The sequence below is a fragment of the Salmo salar genome, chromosome 03 (genome assembly GCF_965601325.2).
Source record: "Salmo salar chromosome 03, fSalSal1, whole genome shotgun sequence".
Classification (NCBI taxonomy): Eukaryota; Metazoa; Chordata; class Actinopteri; order Salmoniformes; family Salmonidae; genus Salmo; species Salmo salar.
Genome location: NC_138293.1, coordinates 63,632,316 through 63,652,500, shown reverse-complemented (window position 1 = coordinate 63,652,500; position 20,185 = coordinate 63,632,316). Strand labels below are relative to the sequence as shown.

The 20,185-nt window shown below is 44.5% G+C and overlaps 1 protein-coding gene across 1 annotated transcript in view; it reads left to right on the top strand.

The window, feature by feature from the left end:
- The first annotated feature begins 5,362 nt into the window (after positions 1-5,362).
- LOC106601056 (contactin-associated protein 1) overlaps positions 5,363-20,185 on the top strand; it is a 32,909-nt gene continuing 18,086 nt past the window's right edge. Inside the window, exons 1-10 of the mRNA XM_014192958.3 lie at positions 5,363-6,064; positions 13,016-13,117; positions 13,423-13,616; positions 14,124-14,277; positions 14,584-14,787; positions 15,407-15,591; positions 15,983-16,132; positions 16,306-16,567; positions 16,778-16,927; positions 18,363-18,537. Coding sequence (XP_014048433.2) covers positions 6,004-6,064; positions 13,016-13,117; positions 13,423-13,616; positions 14,124-14,277; positions 14,584-14,787; positions 15,407-15,591; positions 15,983-16,132; positions 16,306-16,567; positions 16,778-16,927; positions 18,363-18,537 — 1,637 coding nt within the window. The 5' untranslated portion in view covers positions 5,363-6,003. The remainder of the gene's footprint in view (positions 6,065-13,015; positions 13,118-13,422; positions 13,617-14,123; positions 14,278-14,583; positions 14,788-15,406; positions 15,592-15,982; positions 16,133-16,305; positions 16,568-16,777; positions 16,928-18,362; positions 18,538-20,185) is intronic.

The window sequence follows — 20,185 nt, the reverse complement described above, 5'->3', positions numbered from 1 at the left end:
TGCTGTGAGGTGTTGCTTTATCTGTTTTTTAAAGCCAGGTTTTCTGTTCACTTGATTTGGGGGCTGTGAAAAGGAAATGTATGGTGGGGTAAGTGTGTGTGTCAACACACAATGTTTCCTATAAAAACAAGAAACGATACTTACGAGAGAGACTGGCATGCATAGTATTGGGCCAGCTACAGTTTTTCTAGATCCTTCTTTGCAGCACTGGACCATGTGTGTGTGTGTGTGTGTGTGTGTGTGTGTGTGTGTGTGTGTGTGTGTGTGTGTGTGTGTGTGTGTGTGTGTGTGTGTGTGTGTGTGTGTGTGTGTGTGTGCGTACACAGCTTGTGTCCCTTGCCTTGTACAATGGCACCCCTATGGAAAATACACACTCTCCAATGGGGGCTGGCCAAAGTACAATCTGATCAAAAATTCCCTGTGTGTGTGTGTGTGTGTGTGTGTGTGTGTGTGTGTGTGTGTGTGTGTGTGTGTGTGTGTGTGTGTGTGTGTGTCTGTGTGTGTGTGTGAGAGAGAGAGAGAGAGATAGCGATAGAGAGAGAGAGAATGAGATAGAGAGAGAGAGAGAGAGAGAGAATGAGTGAAAAAAGTGCTAAACTATAAAAATGATCATTTTAGGAATATGAAATACTTATGAGAATGGTCATTTGGGATTTTGAAGTAGCATATTGACCCAGTAGCTATTTGCACATTATTCATTCAGTGTGTTCAGTTTTCATACATTTCCTAGTGTCAGTAAAAAGGCACATTTTCGAGGGGGAGAATAAAGTCTAGTGATGAATAGACAGGGTGAGATGTGGACAGCAGCAGTCACAGCCTGCGTCCCTCTCTGACTGAGCTTTAACATTGAGCCTCAGGTGACATCTGGTGGTCAGTTGATGTATAACACAAGAATGCAACGAATCCTAGACAGACATTATTTCCAACACATAATATTTTCAACTCATTACATGAATACAAATGAATACATTGATCAAGTAAATTGTAGTCAATTTCAGTAGGCAGTATCATTGCCTTCAAAACGTATTTTGGAATGGGACATTTAGGTATGATATCTGTGGGACATTTAGGTATGATGTCTGTGGGACATTTAGGTATGATATCTGTGGGACATTTAGGTATGATGTCTGTGGGACATTTAGGTATGATGTCTGTGGGACATTTAGGTATGATGTCTGTGGGACATTTAGTTATGATGTCTGTGGGACATTTAGGTATGATGTCTGTGGGACATTTAGTTATGATGTCTGTGGGACATTTAGGTATGATGTCTGTGGGACATTTAGGTATGATGTCTGTGGGACATTTAGGTATGATGTCTGTGGGACATTTAGGTATGATGTCTGGGACATTTAGTTATGATGTCTGTGGGACATTTAGGTATGATGTCTGTGGGACATTTAGTTATGATGTCTGTGGGACATTTAGGTATGATGTCTGTGGGACATTTAGTTATGATGTCTGTGGGACATTTAGGTATGATGTCTGTGGGACATTTAGGTATGATGTCTGTGGGACATTTAGGTATGATGTCTGTGGGACATTTAGGTATGATGTCTGGGACATTTAGGTATGATGTCTGTGGGACATTTAGGTATGATGTCTGGGACATTTAGTTATGATGTCTGTGGGACATTTAGGTATGATGTCTGTGGGACATTTCGGTGCGTTGAGGCTCTATGAAACGGTTTGTTAAGCAGTTGATCCATTACTTTCAATAACTATTAAGGCCTGTCATGTAACATAGACTAGAGTGTAAAGTCCCTATGGTTTAATTAATATCCACTTGGCCAGTCATAGACCAGTATGCTACACTAAACAAAAATATAAACGCAACATATAAAGTGTTGGTCCTATGTTTTATGAGCTGAAATAAAAGACCCATATGTTCAAAAAGCTTATTTGTCTAAAATTTGGGGCACAAATTTGTTTACATCCCATTTAGTGAGCATTTCTCCTTTGCTAAAATAATCCATCCACCTGACAGGTGTGGCATATCAAGAAGCTGATTAAACAGCATGATCATTACACAGGTGCACCTTGTGCTGGGGACAATAAAATAGCACTCTAAAATGTGCAGTTTTATCACACAACACAATGCCACAGATGTCTCAAGATTTGAGGGAGCATGCAATTGGCATGCTGAATGCTGGAATGTCCACCAGAGCTGATGCAAGATAATTGAATGTTAATTTCTCTACCATAAGCCGCCTCCAACGTCTTTTTAGAGAATTTGGCAGTACGTTCAACCGGCCTCACAACCACAGACAATGTGTATGGTGTCGTTTGGGCGAGCGGTTTGCTGATATCAACGTTGTGAACAGAGTGCCCCATGGGGGTATGGGCAGGCATAAGCTACAGACAACGAACACAATTGCATTTTATCGATGGCAATTTGAATGCACAGAGATACCGCGACGAGATCCTGAGGCCCATTGTTATACCATTCATCCACCACCATCACCTCATGTTTCAGCATGAAAATGCACGGCGCCATGTCATAAGGATCTGTACACAATTCCTGGAAGCTGAAAACGTCCCAGTTCTTCCATGACCTGCATATTCATCAGACATGTCACCCATTGAGCATGTTTGGGATGCTCTGGATCGACGTGTATGACAGCGTGTTCCAGTTCCCGCCAATGTCCAGCAATAGAAGAGGAGTGGGGCAACATTCCACAGGCCACAATCAACAGTCTGATCAACTCTATGCATAGGAGATGTGTCGCACTGCATGAGGCAAATGGTGATCACACCAGATACTGATTGGTTGTCTGATCCACGCCCCTACCTTTTTTTAAGGTACACTACATGATCAAATGTATGTGGACACCTGCATGTTGAACATCTCATTCCAAAATCATGGGCATTAATATGGAGTTGGTCCCCCCTTTGCTGCTATAACAGCCTCCACTTTTTTGGGAAGGCTTTCCACTAGATGTTGGAACATTGCTGCGGTGACTTGCTTCCATTCAGCCACAAGAACATTCATGAGGTCGAGCACAGATGTTGGGTGATTAGGCCTGGCTCGCAGTTGGCGTTCCAATTCATCCAAAAGGTGTTCGATGGGGTTGAGGTCAGGGCTCAGTGCAGGCCAGTAAAGTTCTTCTACACCAATCTTGACAAACCATTTCTGTATGGACCTCACTTTGTGCACAGGGGCATTGTCATGCTGAAACAGGAAAGGGCCTTCCCCAAACTTTTGCCACAAAGTTGGAAGCACAAAATCGTCTAGAATGTCAATGTATTCTATAGCGTTAAGATTTCCCTTCACTGGAAGTAAGGGGCCTAGCCCAAACCATGAAAAACTGCCCCAGACCATTATTCCTCCTCCAACAAACTTTACAGTTGGCACTATGCATTCGGGCAGGTAGCGTTTTCCTGGCATCAGCCAAACCCAGATTTGTCCATTGGACTGCCAGATGGTGAAGATAATGCATTTCCACAATGGTGGCGAGCTTTACACCACTCCAGCCAATGCTTGGCATTGCGCATGGTGATCTTAGGCTTGTATACGGCTGCTCGGCCATGGAAACCCATTTCATGAAGCTCCAGACTATTGTGCTGACGTTTGGAGGACAGACGATTTTTACGCGATACGCGCTTCAGCACTTGGCGGTCCCGTTCTATGAGATTGTGTGGCCTACCACTTCGCGGCCTAGACACTGTTGCTACTAGACGTTTCCAATTCACAATAACAGCACTTACAGTTGACAGTTGAGCTCTAACAGGGCAGACATTTTACGAACTGACTTGTTGGAAAGGTGGCATCCTATGATGGTGTCACGTTAAAAATCACTGAGCTCTTCAGTAAGGCCGTTCTACTGCCAGTGTTTGTCTATGGAGATTGCATGGCTGTGTGCTCGATGTTATACACCTACAAATGTGAAGGGGTGTCCACATACTTTTGTATATACAGTGGATATTGTGAAAGATGTCTTCAATGATCACACCTTTGATCACACATGGGATATAAATTATGGAAATGTGATGTTCAGTCACTTTTAATGGGTAGTACAAGTGTATTGCCTAATGTGAAAACAGTGTAATGTACTGTAATGTACAGTACCGTAGCATCTACATTCAAATAGCAATTTCGCAACATTTATCTTACATTTGTGCTATTGCTAACGGGTTGTTAAAATAACTGCATTGAGAAGATATCATGATGTTGTGTTTTGGTGATTAAACGAATGTACTCATTACATTCACAGTAAACTTCTATGTTGTATCAATGGTTGTGAGGTGAAAGATGTCTCCAAACAAAATGAATGCACAATGAAAGGTTTTGAATGTAAGACTGGCTGTGTTACAAATGTTAACAGTTTGGAGTTCTGTACTAAGAGTTTTAAAAAGTCACAACAAACTGTAAGAAGAGACAGGTCAAGGTCACCCTGGAAACAGATGGTAATCAAGATGGATGTTGCATTCAGTTTGACCCCTGACCCCAACCTGAATGTATACACCTGTGTGTGAATGAGAGAAATTAACACTTTCTAGTGTGTGTGTGTGTGTGTGTGTGTGTGTGTGTGTGTGTGTGTGTGTGGGGGGGCGTGTGTGTGTGCGTGTGTGTGTGTTTGTGTGTGTGCTATTTTTTTTCATTGCTGACTTTTATATTTTTTTCTAAACTACCTTGGCCGTACGGCCAATCATTCTATTTTTCTCACTGTTGTTGACCAACCAGTGCTTTGCTGAGAGAACCAATCCAATCAATGTGACATGCATTTTAAAACCACAATGATTATTCTATATACAAGCAATTAGTGGGAAGAAAAACACCTCTAGACCATTACTCCTCCTCCTCCTCATCTTCTTAGAGAGTATACGCTTCATATATTCCATTTCCAAAGGTATATAGTATGTTTTGATATTGCTGGGGGAAGTGGAGGCAGAGAGATTACAAAATGCCAATCTGATATGATGGCCAGTGTGCCACGCATTTCATAGATAAATCCCCCAGTCAATCTTACCAACCCGCCCCCACCCTATCCTCTCTGCCTCTGCTTGTCTCAGCATCAACCACAAACTGGCAGTCACTAACCCGGGCCACACATTATCAGTCTCTTGTCATTTTGTTGGTACCTATTCAGGGCCCTATTGTAGGTCAAGGTCAGTCCTCCACATAACTGGTTGTGGTGTAGCCTACTGTAGGCTCCTCTCTCTTGTACAGCACAGTATTATTCTCGACCACATAACTAGGGAGCAACGGCAGACATTATAAGCGTCAGAATCGTTGTCAGACTTTTGGTCTCAGGGGAGTAAGAGGCTTTTGACCAAATTGATGATGCTCTCTGATAGGCTCAGTGCGCCTATGACCAGTGCGAGGCCGTGAGAAGTACCGCATGCCAAGCCCACTGATGGAATATGGGAGATGCCAAACCAAAGCGGTATACGAGTGTAACGATGCGGGAAAGGAACAACCTTATTCTACGACGGTAAAACGAATCGCATAAATCCTAGGCTACTAAACTACTGACTAAGTATATTTGCGGAACTATTGACGACAAAGTCAAACGTATAGCGTTAAAATTATCTACTGGGAAACAGAAGTAGCTTGCTGGACAAAAAAGTTTTTTTCTTTTTTCTCTCCCACCCCTTCCTTCCTACCTTCCTTCTTCTGGACCAAAACTACGCGGAATTCTGGAGGACCCACTGAAGTCACAGTGTCAAAGCACGCGTTGCTAGTATCTCACATCCACAAAGTGATCACAATGATCACTTGGAAATGTGTCCCCTATATGTGACCTTAATTAAAAACAATTTACATAAAATATAGCCTAGCAGTGCGCGGTCTCGGTGAAGCGCAGCATCAGCACCAGTAACTGATGCGCGTCCCCGCCCCGGCAGAGGCTACCCGAGATCCCGGGAAGAGGAGTTGAAACTGCGCTAGTTAAAGTTGGGAAAAGGGGGGTGAAAGGATGCTACCGTGCCCTGTGGATAGGAGAACACAATCTACGATCTAATTAACATAGCATGTGCGGAAACGCGTGTCCTCTGTAAAGGATGATTTGCAAAATATTGAGCATAAGCCTTTTATTTTGGGGTGTTCAAGAATGCTCATCACGTAAGTCTTGTGAAACAGTAATGGTCATTTCTGTCAGTGTCTTGTCCTTCGCTAGCCTATTGCTATCATATTAATTAAATAGCCTAAGCCTGTATATGCAGCATATTGATAACAATATTGACATAAAAAGGGATTTATTGTAAAAATGTGAATCAGGAAAGAAGTGGCCAAAACCTCTGGGCAATAGGTGCATCTAATCTTTGAAGGGCAGAACATCTGATTTAAAATGACCAATAATCATCAAAACATTGTATAAGGGTTAACGATGGCTGCTATGTTTTACACAGTTGCATATTCTATATGTTTTTGCTTTGAATTCTGAGGAAAGTCAAGTGGCATGTTTCCTGCGGGCTGAGGGCGCGCGGCGGTTACAGTCTCGTACTGGGCTTTCTGCATTGCAGTGCTTTCTCGCGCCAGCGTGCAAGTTTCCTGCTTCGCATGGTTCATTTCCCGCCCACCTCTCTAACACTCTGTAACGGTCATGCCAAATTACCACTGTGTCGTAGAGAACATCCCAAACTGTGTGATAATGATGGCTCTGAAAATGTGGTTTATTATCTGTAAAAGCTGCAGGATTCTGTGGGATGATGGATGATGGATGATTAGAGCCGTATCCTAACCTGCCTGCTGCGTGCGGGACCACCCCACTGCAGTACTTTCGCAGAGTGTGTGCTCATCACCTGTACGCGAGCAAAACGTCCCCTTCATCTAGGAACACGCATGACGCGGCAAAAAATTCTAACAGGAATTCCGTGATCAATGAAGTATATCGTTTTTTTATAGTCGCGTTTGATGTGGTTGTACAGCAGGGTATAACATGCAAGGTCGTAGGGAGGAGGATTTGAGATGCATGTGGAGAAAAACTTGGTGGTGTGCTTTTCCATAAATCACTGTCGAAACAATTACCTCAGAAGATCTGAATTAAAGGCTGCAGCAGTGTGATTCACCAAGCAGTATTTTAATAGATAGGGTGGGGTGGAGGAGGAGGGAAAGGGAGGTAGGGTGGAGGGAGAGAGGGGGGGGGGTGGAGGTGGGGGGGGGGGGCTAGGACCACCTGACACCATGATATATGAATGTACCATGTAAAGGTCTAAACTTCTGAAAAACATTGTTACTTCACTTCATATCAGTGCATACAGTACAGTAAACAGGGCAGGTAGTTTGTTTTTCTCTCTCTAGGCTGTATTAGTGATTACTAGTGAATACTTAGTGCCCCAGTGCCATCTTGGTGCTGTGGCGGTGTTAGCCTACTGTAAGAGGATCACACAGGCAGGCTATCCTGCGCTGCTGGACTATCAGATAGACTGATTAAGGTGGGAATGAAATATCTGGGGCATTTGGGTGTGATATTGTGGTGAGTTGTACTGTATGTCCATGTATGGTACATTTGGTTGTATAAATATGTTGTGAACACTTGTTATGGTCATGTGGTGCGACGTGTACTTTTTGTTGTGGTCTCACATGGATTCCATTTTGGGTAACTAGGTGGTGTTATGGAATCCGTGTGTGTGTTGGGGTAACCACACTGGTCAGTTTTTCTAGATGTGTTTATACCAGTAGAGTATTTGGCATTTTGTTCTGTAGTCTATTGTGTTACTACTGTATGCCTTCAGTATTGAGGGAAGTTGGTTGTAAGTACTGGCTATTAGGGGTGTAGTATCACACCACGGTGTTTGGAAGCTGACAGGTTTACTGTGATGGTGTTGTGGTGATTTACCCCCTGTAGTTTGGCCTGCCGGCCTGTGTATCTGGGTGGTGGCAGGCATATGAGGCAGTGCCCACGACTCAGGCTGTGTCAGGCAGGCAGGCAGCCAGGCATATACTCTACATCTGCTGTGGATGGGATGTGAGGTACACAGTGGAACTGAGTCAGATTAGAGCGGAGACTCCATTCCTGGGACGTCCTCATCTGGGGTGGGGCTATCACACAGCATTGCTGGAACACTCCTACTATGCTACCGCCCGTGCAGCTGCCCTGCTGTGTGTGTGTGTGTGTGTGTGTGTGTGTGTGTGTGTGTGTGTGTGTGTGTGTGTGTGTGTGTGTGTGTGTGTGTGTGTGTGTGTGTGTGATCACAGGAGGTTGGTGGCACCTTAATTGTGGAGAACGGGCTGATGGTAATGACTGGAGCGGAATCAGTGGAATGGTATCAAATACCACATGATTTCCATGTGTTTGATTCCATTCCATTTGCGCCGTTCCAGTCATTATTATGAGCCGTCCTCCCCTCAACAGCCTCCTGTGGCGTGTGTGCATGTATGTGTTTATTACTGTGAAAATGTGTATATATCTGTTTGTGTGTGTGCGCACTGATGTGTGTCGTTCCGTCTTGGTGTGCTGCCCATGCATCTCCAGTCCTCACAGAGACTAGCTGTGTGTTGTGGTGTGTGTGGCTGTGTGTGAGTGAGTGTGAGTGAGTGAGTGAGTGAGTGAGGGGAATTGATATGGAGGATAGAGGTGCACCAGTGTGGAAACCTTGTTCTGTTCTATTCTTAGACAGATGCAGGAGGCTGTGGGATGATGGTCCTGTATATGAGATCTTTTGGGGCTTTGATGTCTTTCATATTTAGTTTTTTTTTAAACTTTCCCTCTGTCCTCCGTGTCGCCAGGCAGACACTCCCCACTGTGAGGCCTGACTTTGGCTATGAATAATTCAGTCTGTACTCTAACACGCACCAACCTGCCTTCCACTCTGTGTGCCACACAACCCCAATACAAAAAAAATCTGGCATTTAACATTAGGATTCTTGGCTCCTAACCATACATGAAAAAGCAGAGATATTCATCACACTGTACGTCATTTATCATGGACCACTGCATGATGTGTCCGGAGGAGGCTGTTTCAATATGCACAGCAGTTGTGATGTGTCAGCCCAGACAGCCCCAGCCCCTTGCAGTCTCTCCACCCCAAGTAACACTAGACTGATGCGTCAGCATCTCTGATAAGCCGGCAGCAGCTCTTCACACTTATAGCCAACTGAGCCAAGCCATTCCCTTAATGATAGATGGACTGAGAGAACCCCTGGTGCTGGTGTAGAGAGAGAGAGAGAGAGAGAGAGAGAGAGAGACTATGTACAGACTCAGTGAGCATAGCCTTGCTATTGAGAAAGGCGGCTGTAGACAGATTTGGGTCTCAAGAAAAGACAGTCTTTGTGCACACTGCCCACAAAATGAGGTGGAAACTGAGCTGCACTTCCTAACCTGCCAAACGTATGACCATATTAGTGACACGTATTTCCCTCAGATTACACAGACCCTCAAAGAATTCGAAAAAACAAACCCAATTTTGATAAACTCCTACATCTATTGGGTGAAATACCACAGTGTGCCATCACAGCAGAAAGATTTGTGACCTGTTGCCACAAGAAAAGGGCAACCAGTGAAGAACAAACACCTTTGTAAATACAACCCATTTTTACATTTATTTATTTTCCCTTTTGTACTTGAACTATTTGCACATAATATGACATTTGAAATATCTTTATTCTTTTGGAACTTCTGTGAGTGTAATGTTTACTGTTAATTTGTATTGTTTATTTCACTTTTGTTTATTATCTACTTCACTTGCTTTGGCAATTTTAACATATGTTTCCCATGCCAATAAAGCCCTTAAATACAATTTATGAGAGGAAGAGAGGTTGGAGAAAGAGAGAGAGAGAAGGAGAGAGATAGAGGGAGTTAGAGAGAGGGCGGTAGGAGAAAGGGAGAGAGAGGGTGAGAGAGAGAAGTAGCATGATCGAGAGAGGGGGTGAGAGTGAAAGAGATGGAGAGGGAGAGAGAGAGAGGAGGAAGAGAGAGAGAAAGAAAGTGAGAGAGAGAGAGAGAAGAAGAGGAAGAGAGAGGGGGGTGGAATGTTCTGGATAAGCTCTGGGTACATCCTTTAGTAACTGCGACACAGCGACACCCACTCGAGAGGTATTTGAGATAAAATGAGAGGAAGAGAGAGGGAAGGTGTTAGGTAAGGCTCTCCCTCATGATTTTGGCTCAAGAGAGAGAGAGAGAGAGAGAGAGAGAGAGAGAAGAGGCATGCTGAGTGAGATGGAGGGATAGGTGATGTGAGGAGAGAGAAGAAGGTAGAGGGAGGTTTGGAGTCGGATGGAGGGGGGAGAGGAAGAGAGAAGAGCATCTTTTCAGTCGGGGGTGGGCGTTGAGTGGCAAGCCCTGGGTTAACCTACAGCAGTCCTATTGGCTCTCTGCTTTCTCTGTCTTTACTCAGTGGCGGTTCTAGACCATTTCAACTGGGGGGGGGGGGGGGGGGGGGCAAAGCTGGGGCCAGTTGTACTGTTAGAGGGGCCAGTTACATTAGACGTTATTGTTGTCATATAGTTTTCTTCACTGCATTGCAGGCATTAGCAGGCAAAAGACCATGTTCATAATCATCATCGTTGCCACTGTCTAATAACGGATGTAAAAAAAAGTACGATAGCAAAAATTAGTTACGTAAAAATTATTTCATACTCCACATTTAGGGGGGCCACAAGGGGGTCCAACATTGTTGTCACAGGGGCACTGCCCCCCCCCCCCCCCACACAACCCTCTACACTGCTCGCCACAGAAATTAACAAAAATCTATGTACCTTAAACTGGAAGTTATGTACCTTAAACTGGAAGTAAACTTGAACTTCTATTAGTGTAGGGTTAGTTATAGGCTTTGTTGTTGACTTGACTAACAAACTACAGGCAGCAGAGTATTGTACTTCATCACATACTTCATTAACAGTGAGTTCTCATTCTGTAATGTCTGCAGGAGAGGATCAGGGGACATGGCCAGAAAGGTCACCCAGTCCAGACTCAGATACCCAGACAGAGACCGTATACTATAACACTCAAGGTCAAAGGCAGCACATGTCTCTGGCTCAGCTGATTTCTTTCCACCTGAATGGACTTGTCCTTGGATGACAGCATTGAAGGTCCCGTGACAGATTGAGCTGTTTTGACAGTGGGAAATGAAATGGAAGGTGTTTAGGCTCAGAGTGAGTGGCATAGTGTACTAATGACCGTTGTGACAAGGACCTCTCTTCCTGACCAGTTCAATGATGCTGTCTCATATACTGTGGGGTAGTATGGAGAGTACAGTGGGGTAGTATGGAGAGTACAGTGGGGTAGTATGGAGAGTACTGTGGGGTAGTATGGAGAGTACTGTGGGGTAGTGTGGAGAGTACTGTGGGGTAGTGTGGAGAGTACTGTGGGGTAGTATGGAGAGTACTGTGGGGTAGTATGGAGAGTACTGTGGGGTAGTGTGGAGAGTACTGTGGGGTAGTGTGGAGAGTACAGATATAAGGTTTAATTCTTCAGCTGAGGTTATCCCCTGATAGTTGTTCCTGTTTGAGCTCTTCCGCTCCGACGCTCCTGTCTCCATTTATTTTCTCCCTCTTCAAGAGGTGTTCTAATAGATGAGTCTACTCCCTCCCTCCCTCCCTCCCTCCCTCCCTCCCTCCCTCCCTCCCTCTGCAGGCTGAATACTAATTCTGCAAACGTCTCCCTTGGTTTCGACCTCTCTCTGTCGCTCCCTGTCTCCCTCCCTCATCGGTTTGACCTCAGAGAACGCTGTATTAATAGAAGCTACAATGGTGAAACTAGTTTTAAACAACAACCGTGGCACAGAGAGGATTACTCCAAGACATGCGGGTTGGGGGGGGGGGGCATTGTTTTAGCCTCCCCAGGTTTTGTACTGTGAGATTTGGGTTTCTCTTTGTCTTTTTTTCTCTCTCCATCTTCTCAGTCGGTTTGTCCAACTGTCCCTCTATCTATTCCTTTTCTACCCATCTACATGACTCTGAGCTGGGCGGAGGAGTAACAGACATGTTATGACATTGCAGAAGATAAGGCAGTGTTTTCTAGTGGTCGTGGCGAGGACATAGTGGGTTTATCTGTGCCAGTGACAAGATTAGGCAGAATTATAGTGATTCCTAATTGCTGAGGGTATTTATCGAGGAGGGGGGGACGGCGGATGAGACAGACGGTTGATGAGGCGATGAGGGAACGCCTCTGATTTATTTTGCTGCTATCTGTCCACTAGGCACCCGTAGAATAACACCAGCTATCTCCCTGAGAGACAGACAAGGCCTCAGTCAGTAGCGCCGTTCATTAACTGCATAGTAGTTCATGGAAAACAGATGTATGTGATCACACACACGCACACACGCACGCACGCACGCACGCGCGCACACACACGCACGCACACACACACACACACACACACACACACACACACACACACACACACACACACACACACACACACACACACACACACACACACACACACACACACACTCGCACTGTTCATTTCCAAATGTGTTTGCAAAGCTGAAAGCCCTCTGCATATTCCATTTATTTCTTTAGCTCAATAAAAAGGGGACGGGTGGCGGTTCTCTTCTTGATAACGATCATTCATCTCACAGGCACAGTGGAAAAATACTTACTGGCTTCTGATTTCATGCCTGACTCAATCCCCCATCCATTACTGCTGAAATAAAGACATTAGTTAGGTCTCTGGATCTTTATCTGGGAGGATTGATGGTTAGATTCATCAGTATAGCTCCACCTGTTCTTAAGGAGCCATTTTATACTGTAGCAGTACAGATGACTGCACCATGCACTGTGCAGATGGGAGGTCATATTCTGGAAGGGTTATTACTGCACACCACAGAGAGGCCTAATTCGTCTGTGCTTTTGTTTTCCTGCCTCTGAATGCAATCAGACTTTTTGAATGTTCATAGCTTGTGCCCAGCTACAGGACAGATTATGCAGTGCCTAATTAGTTGCAATCCAACGTCTGTCCCTTATCTGTGTGAGGAGAGGCACCACTCGACATGTTGGGTTCTGTTCAGCTGAAATCCCTGATGTTATCATGTGATTTGAACGGTTTTGGAGAATGATGTATTGTGTAGTCTGAGTATTACTGTAATCTCTGTCTTTAACCGCCTCTTCTCTCTCATCTTTTGTTCTAGATGAATGTGTTGATCCCTTGGTATCTTCGCTCTATGCCAACTCCTTCTTGGCCTCTTCCAGATATCACTTTTTGTACTCGGCCAACTTTGCCAAATTGTATGGTTAGTTTTCTACTTCATTGATTCATTTGTTGGTTTATGTCTTTATGTAGACTATTTGGTGTTGTGTATGTGATTGGATGATTTATGTTGTGTATATTGCCTATTATCTACAGTATGTGTGTGTTCTGTGTGATGAGAACTGTGTGTTTGTGTCTGTGTGTGTGTGTGTGTCTGTGTGTGTGTGTGTGTGTGCATGGCTAGTGTGTGAATATTGCCAATATCTATGTGTGTGTTTTGTGTGTAATGAAGTCAGAGTGTGAGTTCTGGTTGATGACGTGTGTGTGTGTGTTGCGTTCCTCCTCCAGGAAGCAGTGGCTGGTCCCCGTCCCCCCAGGACAGACAGCCCTGGCTGCAGATTGATCTGAAGAGGAAGTACCGCATCCAGGCCATCGCCACTCAGGGCACCTTCAATTCCTATGACTGGGTCACCAAGTACACCCTTCTCTATGGTGACCGCCCTGATGCCTGGACACCCTACGTTATGAAAGGAGGGAACTCGGTAGGGAGGGGGTGGGGGGTTTAAAGGGATAATTTACTCAAATGATTTATGATTTGTTATCAGCTTGAAAGTTGTCTACTGGCTAGGAGTGACTGTTATGAAATTATGACATTTGAGTGAACTATCCATTTAGGTTGAGGTCTGTCAGATCAAAAAAACAGTCATTAAAATTCACAGAATCAATGTCTATTCCACGTTGTTTCAACGTAATTTCATTGAAATGTATTGAAATAACATGGAAACAACGTTGATTCAACCAGTGTGTTGTTTGATTTCATGTTCATTTTAGAAATGTTCACCACAGAGTAACAGTAAGTAGAGACAACATTACCACATTATCCCTCAGTGAGAGAGTCTGACAACACTAATCTGTTTTCATCTGTTTATTAGTGAATGAATAACTGTTCTTCTTCTCTCTCTATCTCTATTTCTCTCTCTCTCTCCCCCCATCTATCTCTATTTCTCTCTCGCTCTCTCTCTCTCTTTCTCTCTCTCTGCTGTGCACAGACGATGCCTGGGAACTGGAACTACCACCAGGTGAAGAGGAATGTGTTCCACTACGCCTTCACAGCCAAACACATCCGCCTCCTGCCCCTGGGGTGGAACACAGAGAACGGAGGCAAGATTGGCGTCAGGCTGGAGGTGTTTGGCTGTGCTTACGGTAAGGACATCTTCCAGAATCATTGGAACTATAATTTGCTGTAGGAGTCTTCTCTGAAATCTCAAGATAGCACACTCAACAGTCATGCAACTAACACAGTTAACAGTCAGTAACTAACCTCAACAGTCAATTGAGTCAACCCTCACAACTCAATGAGACCAACTTCAAACAGTATCTATCAAACATCTATCTACACCATATCACAGGAACGCTTTTGAGCCTCTCAACCATTTTAATCTTCATAGGATCACAAATGTGCCATTCAACCTCTAACATCTAACCACTTTCCCCTTCTCTCTCGGCCAGACTCCTACGTGATGCAGATGAACGGGGACGACTCGGTGGCCTACATGTTCCCAGGGAAGAGGTTCCGGACCCTGCAGGACCATTTTGCCGTGAACTTTAAGACCCTGGAGCAGGACGGGCTGCTGCTACACAGTGAGGGAGTCCAGGGAGACATCTTGACCCTGGAGCTGAGGAAAGGACGCCTCGTCCTCACCATCGGACTAGGTAGGAGCTGGAATGCGTGGGGTACGGCTGGGCAGAGACTCTAAACAGGTCAGAGTGCTGTATGCCATGGATGGAGGACAGATAAGAAGCACTCTGACTTGTTGGTCTGTGAAGGATCAAATCGAATAAAAGGAAGTCAAAGGAAATTCAATCTGTTTATTGTCATAAACACAAGATACAGGATACAATGAAATGCTTAATGGAACATAAATATTCATGTTGTGGGGTGATTATACAATCTGATAGACTGGGATACGACTTAGGGGTTCAGTTTCCTAGATTAGATTGAATTCTCTTTACTGGATGAAAAACAGGGCATGAATATCCCTGTCAATCCTCCATTACTGCTGAAGTAGACATTAGGCTTCTGTATCTGTGAGGAGAACTCAGGTTGGTATAGCCATTACTTCAGCTTCACCTTCTCCAAAGGAAACATTGATAGAAAAATGTATACACGCGTAACTGTAAATCGCTTTGGATGAAAGCATCTGCTAAACGGCATACAGTATAGCTATAGCTTGAACTATAGCGAACTTGATTATTGAATGAGTTTTACCCAGCAGTACTCCCATCATCCTATCTAATTCTTACGTCATTCATTTCCGTTCTCCTATCAAAGGAAGCAGTACGGTCAACCAGGTGGACGGTCGGACCACAATGACCGTTGGCAACATACTAGATGACCAGCACTGGCACTACGTCACCATCAAGCGCTATGGTCGACAGGTCAACTTCACAGTGGACGCCCACACTGAGACGGCCATTAGCAAAGGAGATTTCACCTACATAGACCTGGACACTCAGGTTGGTCGTAGAACTAGACGCTAAAGTGTGTCTGGACATGTTTTTTGTTGTTGAACATTAGAAGGTAGTGGGCCTGGAGAGTTTGGAGTCAGGCTTGTGACAGTGGTCCATAAGGACAGGAAGGAAGTGGTCATTGAAGGGGTCAATGGTCGTAGACAGAGATCAGCCTACTATTTACCTGGCGCCTGCTAGTCATTCAGGGTGTACTTTGTTGATATACACATGATCTGTTCCTAGGCCGTCATTGAAATTTGTTCTTAACTGACCTGCCTAGTTAAATAAAGGTTTTTAAAAAAACTACCTACAAATAAATGTGTGACTTTGAGTATAATATTCCATTGATCATAAGGGTACATTTATCTAATTCATTCCTCTGCTGGTACTCTCCCAGATGTATGTGGGCGGAGTGATTGAGCCCAATGTGCCCCACCTCCCAGAGGTTCCTAACTTCCGTGGCTGCCTGGAGAACGTCTTCATCAACGGGATCAACGTCATCAACATGGCCCAGGACCAGGAGCCTGAGATACGCATCCCTCGGCAGGTGTAGCTTCTCATCAGACTTCACCTCTGCATCACATACTCGTTTACCTACACACACACCACACACACACACACACACACCGATTTACCTGTGACCTACAGTGATGTTGCTAATCTTTCTTCGTAGTTTGTTGTAAATGCAATTATCTCTTCCTCGTATTCTTTTTCTCTCAGAAGAAAATGCACTACGCGTGCCGTGACATCCTGTGGAAACCCATGACCTTCGCCGGGCCCAACAACTACCTACAGGTGCCTGGGTTCTTCAGGAAGCCTCGGATGTTTGTGAAGTTTAAGTTCCGTTCCTGGGACTACACAGGCCTGCTGATGTTCACACGCTTCGCTGACGACCTGGGAGCCTTGGAGCTGGGCCTGAGTGAGGGACAGGTCAATGTCACACTATTTCAGCCAGGCAAGAAGAAACTACAGTTCGCAGCAGGTGAGCCAAAATATGGAACTGAACTCACCCTGCCTCGTTAATAAATTCTTACCCTTCTATAAATTATAAGTAATGTGCAGAACATTTGTTGAGAAGGTAGAAGATGCAGCTTTGGCAAATGAATACTGTATTATGTTGCATTCATACTGATTGCTCATTCACTACATCTAAAGCTGTTTTAATATTGTTTCTGTGTGTTCTCCTCATCAGGTTACCGTTTGAATGACGGTTTCTGGCACACGGTAGACGTAGCAGCCAGGGACAACCTACTGTCCATCACCATAGATGAGGAGGAGGGCTCTCCGCTGAAAATCACTAACCCCTTCACTGTCCGCACAGGGGACCGCTACTTCTTTGGAGGTGAGCTGTTCACCACACCTGTTCTGGCTCTTCACTTTACTGTTCCCAACATCAACATACATTACCATAGCAACCACTGGAGGTGAGCTGTTCACCACACCTGTTCTGGCTCTTCACTTTACTGTTCCCAACATCAACATACATTACCATAGCAACCACTGGAAGTGAGCTGTTCACCACACCTGTTCTGGCTCTTCACTTTACTGTTCCCAACATCAACATACATTACCATAGCAACCACTGGAGGTGAGCTGTTCACACCTGTTCTGGCTCTTCACTTTACTGTTCCCAACATCAACATACATTACCATAGCAACCACTGGAAGTGAGCTGTTCACCACACCTGTTCTGGCTCTTCACTTTACTGTTCCCAACATCAACATACATTACCATAGCAACCACTGGAGGTGAGCTGTTCACACCTGTTCTGGCTCTTCACTTTACTGTTCCCAACATCAACATACATTACCATAGCAACCACTGGAAGTGAGCTGTTCACCACACCTGTTCTGGATCTTCACTTTACTGTTCCCAACATCAACATACATTACCATAGCAACCACTGGAAGTGAGCTGTTGACCACACCTGTTCTGGCTCTTCACTTTACTGTTCCCAACATCAACATATATTACCATAGCAACCACTGGAAGTGAGCTGTTCACCACACCTGTTCTGGCTCTTCACTTTACTGTTCCCAACATCAACATACATTACCATAGCAACCACTGGAAGTGAGCTGTTCACCACACCTGTTCTGGCTCTTCACTTTACTGTTCCCAACATCAACATACATTACCATAGCAACCACTGGAAGTGAGCTGTTCACCACACCTGTTCTGGCTCTTCACTTTACTGTTCCCAACATCAACATACATTACCATAGCAACCACTGGAAGTGAGCTGTTCACCACACCTGTTCTGGCTCTTCACTTTACTGTTCCCAACATCAACATACATTACCATAGCAACCACTGGAGGTGAGCTGTTCACCACACCTGTTCTGGCTCTTCACTTTACTGTTCCCAACATCAACATAGCAACCACTGGAAGTGAGCTGTTGACCAGAACTGGGGTACGTCCCAAATGGCACCCAATTCCCTTTATAGTGCACTACTTTTGTTCTTATATACCAGAACACTGTTCATCTACATCATTTGTTTTATATATTTTTTTAATTTTAATTTTTGACTTTTTTTGTCATTTAGCAGACACTCTTATCCAGTGTGACTTACAGGAGCAATTAGGGTTAAGTGCCTTGCTCAAGGTCACATCAGCAGATTTATCACCTGGTCAGCTTGGGGATTTGAACCAGTGACCATTCCGTTACTGGCCCAACGCTCTTAACCGCTAGCCACCATTTTGATGTTCTCATTATCAAAATGACAACCCAATAGGAACATATCTTCACACCTCTCTCTGTGCTTTGATCCCCAGGGTGTCCGAAGACTAACAACACGATCAGGAAGTGTGAGACCAAGCTGAACCACTTCCACGGCTGCATGCAGCAGATCTTTATCGACAACGAGCCGGTGGACATCGACATCATCCTGCAGCGACGCTGGGGACGCTACGCTGAACTGTTGTTGGGCACCTGTGGTATCACTGACAGGTAGGGGGCATCACCTGTGGTATCACTGACAGGTAGGGGGCATCACCTGTGGTATCACTGACAGGTAGGGGGCATCACCTGTGGTATCACTGACAGGTAGGGGGCATCACCTGTGGTATCACTGACAGGTAGGGGGCATCACCTGTGGTATCACTGACAGGTAGGGGGCATCACCTGTGGTATCACTGACAGGTAGGGGGCATCACCTGTGGTATCACTGACAGGTAGGGGGCATCAGTGACAGAGCAGAGGGAGGGGGGCATCAGAGACATATATACGGAGGAGGAGGTCTGCAGAGGGGCACAGACTAAGATACTACGGTGAAATGGTTTGTTTGCAACAGGCTAGGACAAGCCTGGGCAATTCTTTTCCATGGAGGGTCACATTAGAATATATTTTTGCCATTGCGCGCCAGAATCATATTACAGGATTATACATCATGTGTATGACTGTATTGACAGATATATCAACTGTAAATCACGTCCAGATATGCTACTTATTTTACTTTTTTAACATGCACAGAAATAAACCACATCCATGTTCTCCTTTTGGTAGGCATTTTCTTTATTAAACAGGCAATGAACTACACGGAGGGAAAAGTACACTGTGCATTCAGCACCACGGACAGAACTCTTGTTAACCTCTTACATCTAGACGTTCCGCTAGCGGAACACCTGCTCCAATATCCAATGATGGGCGTGGCGCGAAATACAAACTCCTCTAAAATCCGAAAACTTCAATTTTTCAAACATATGACTATTTTACAGCATTTTAAAGACAAGACTCTCGTTAATCTAACCACACTGTCCGATTTCAAAAAGGCTTTACAGCGAAAGCAAAACATTAGATTATGTCAGCAGAGTACCCAGCCAGAAATAATCAGACACCCATTTTTCAAGCTAGCATATAATGTCACAAAAAACAAAACCACAGCTAAATGCAGCACTAACCTTTGATGATCTTCATCAGATGACAACCCTAGGACATTATGTTATACAATGCATGCATGTTTTGTTCAATCAAGTTCATATTTATATCAAAAAACAGCTTTTTTACATTAGCATGTGACGTTCAGAACTAGCATACCCCCCGCAAACATCCGGTGAATTTACTAAATTACTCACGATAAACGTTCACAAAAAACATAACAATTATTTTAAGAATTATAGATACAGAACTCCTCTATGCACTCGATATGTCCGATTTTAAAATAGCTTTTCGGTGAAAGCACATTTTGCAATATTCTCAGTAGATAGCCCAGCCATCACGGCTAGCCATTTAGACACCGACCAAGTTTAGCCCTGACCAAACTCCGATTTACTATTACAAAAGTTTGATTACCTTTGTTGTCTTTGTCAGAATGCACTCCCAGGACTGCTACTTTAATAACAAATGTTGGTTTGGTCCAAAATAATCCATCGTTATATCCAAATAGCGGCGTTTTGTTCGTGCGTTCAAGACACTATCCGAAGTGTAAATAAGGGTCACGAGCATGGCGCAATTCGTGACAAAAGATTTCTAAATATTCCATTACCGTACTTCGAAGCATGTCAACCGCTGTTTAAAATCAATTTTTATGCCATTTTTCTCGTAAAAAAAGCGATAATATTCCGACCGGGAATCTGCGTTTAGGTAAACAGACGAAAGA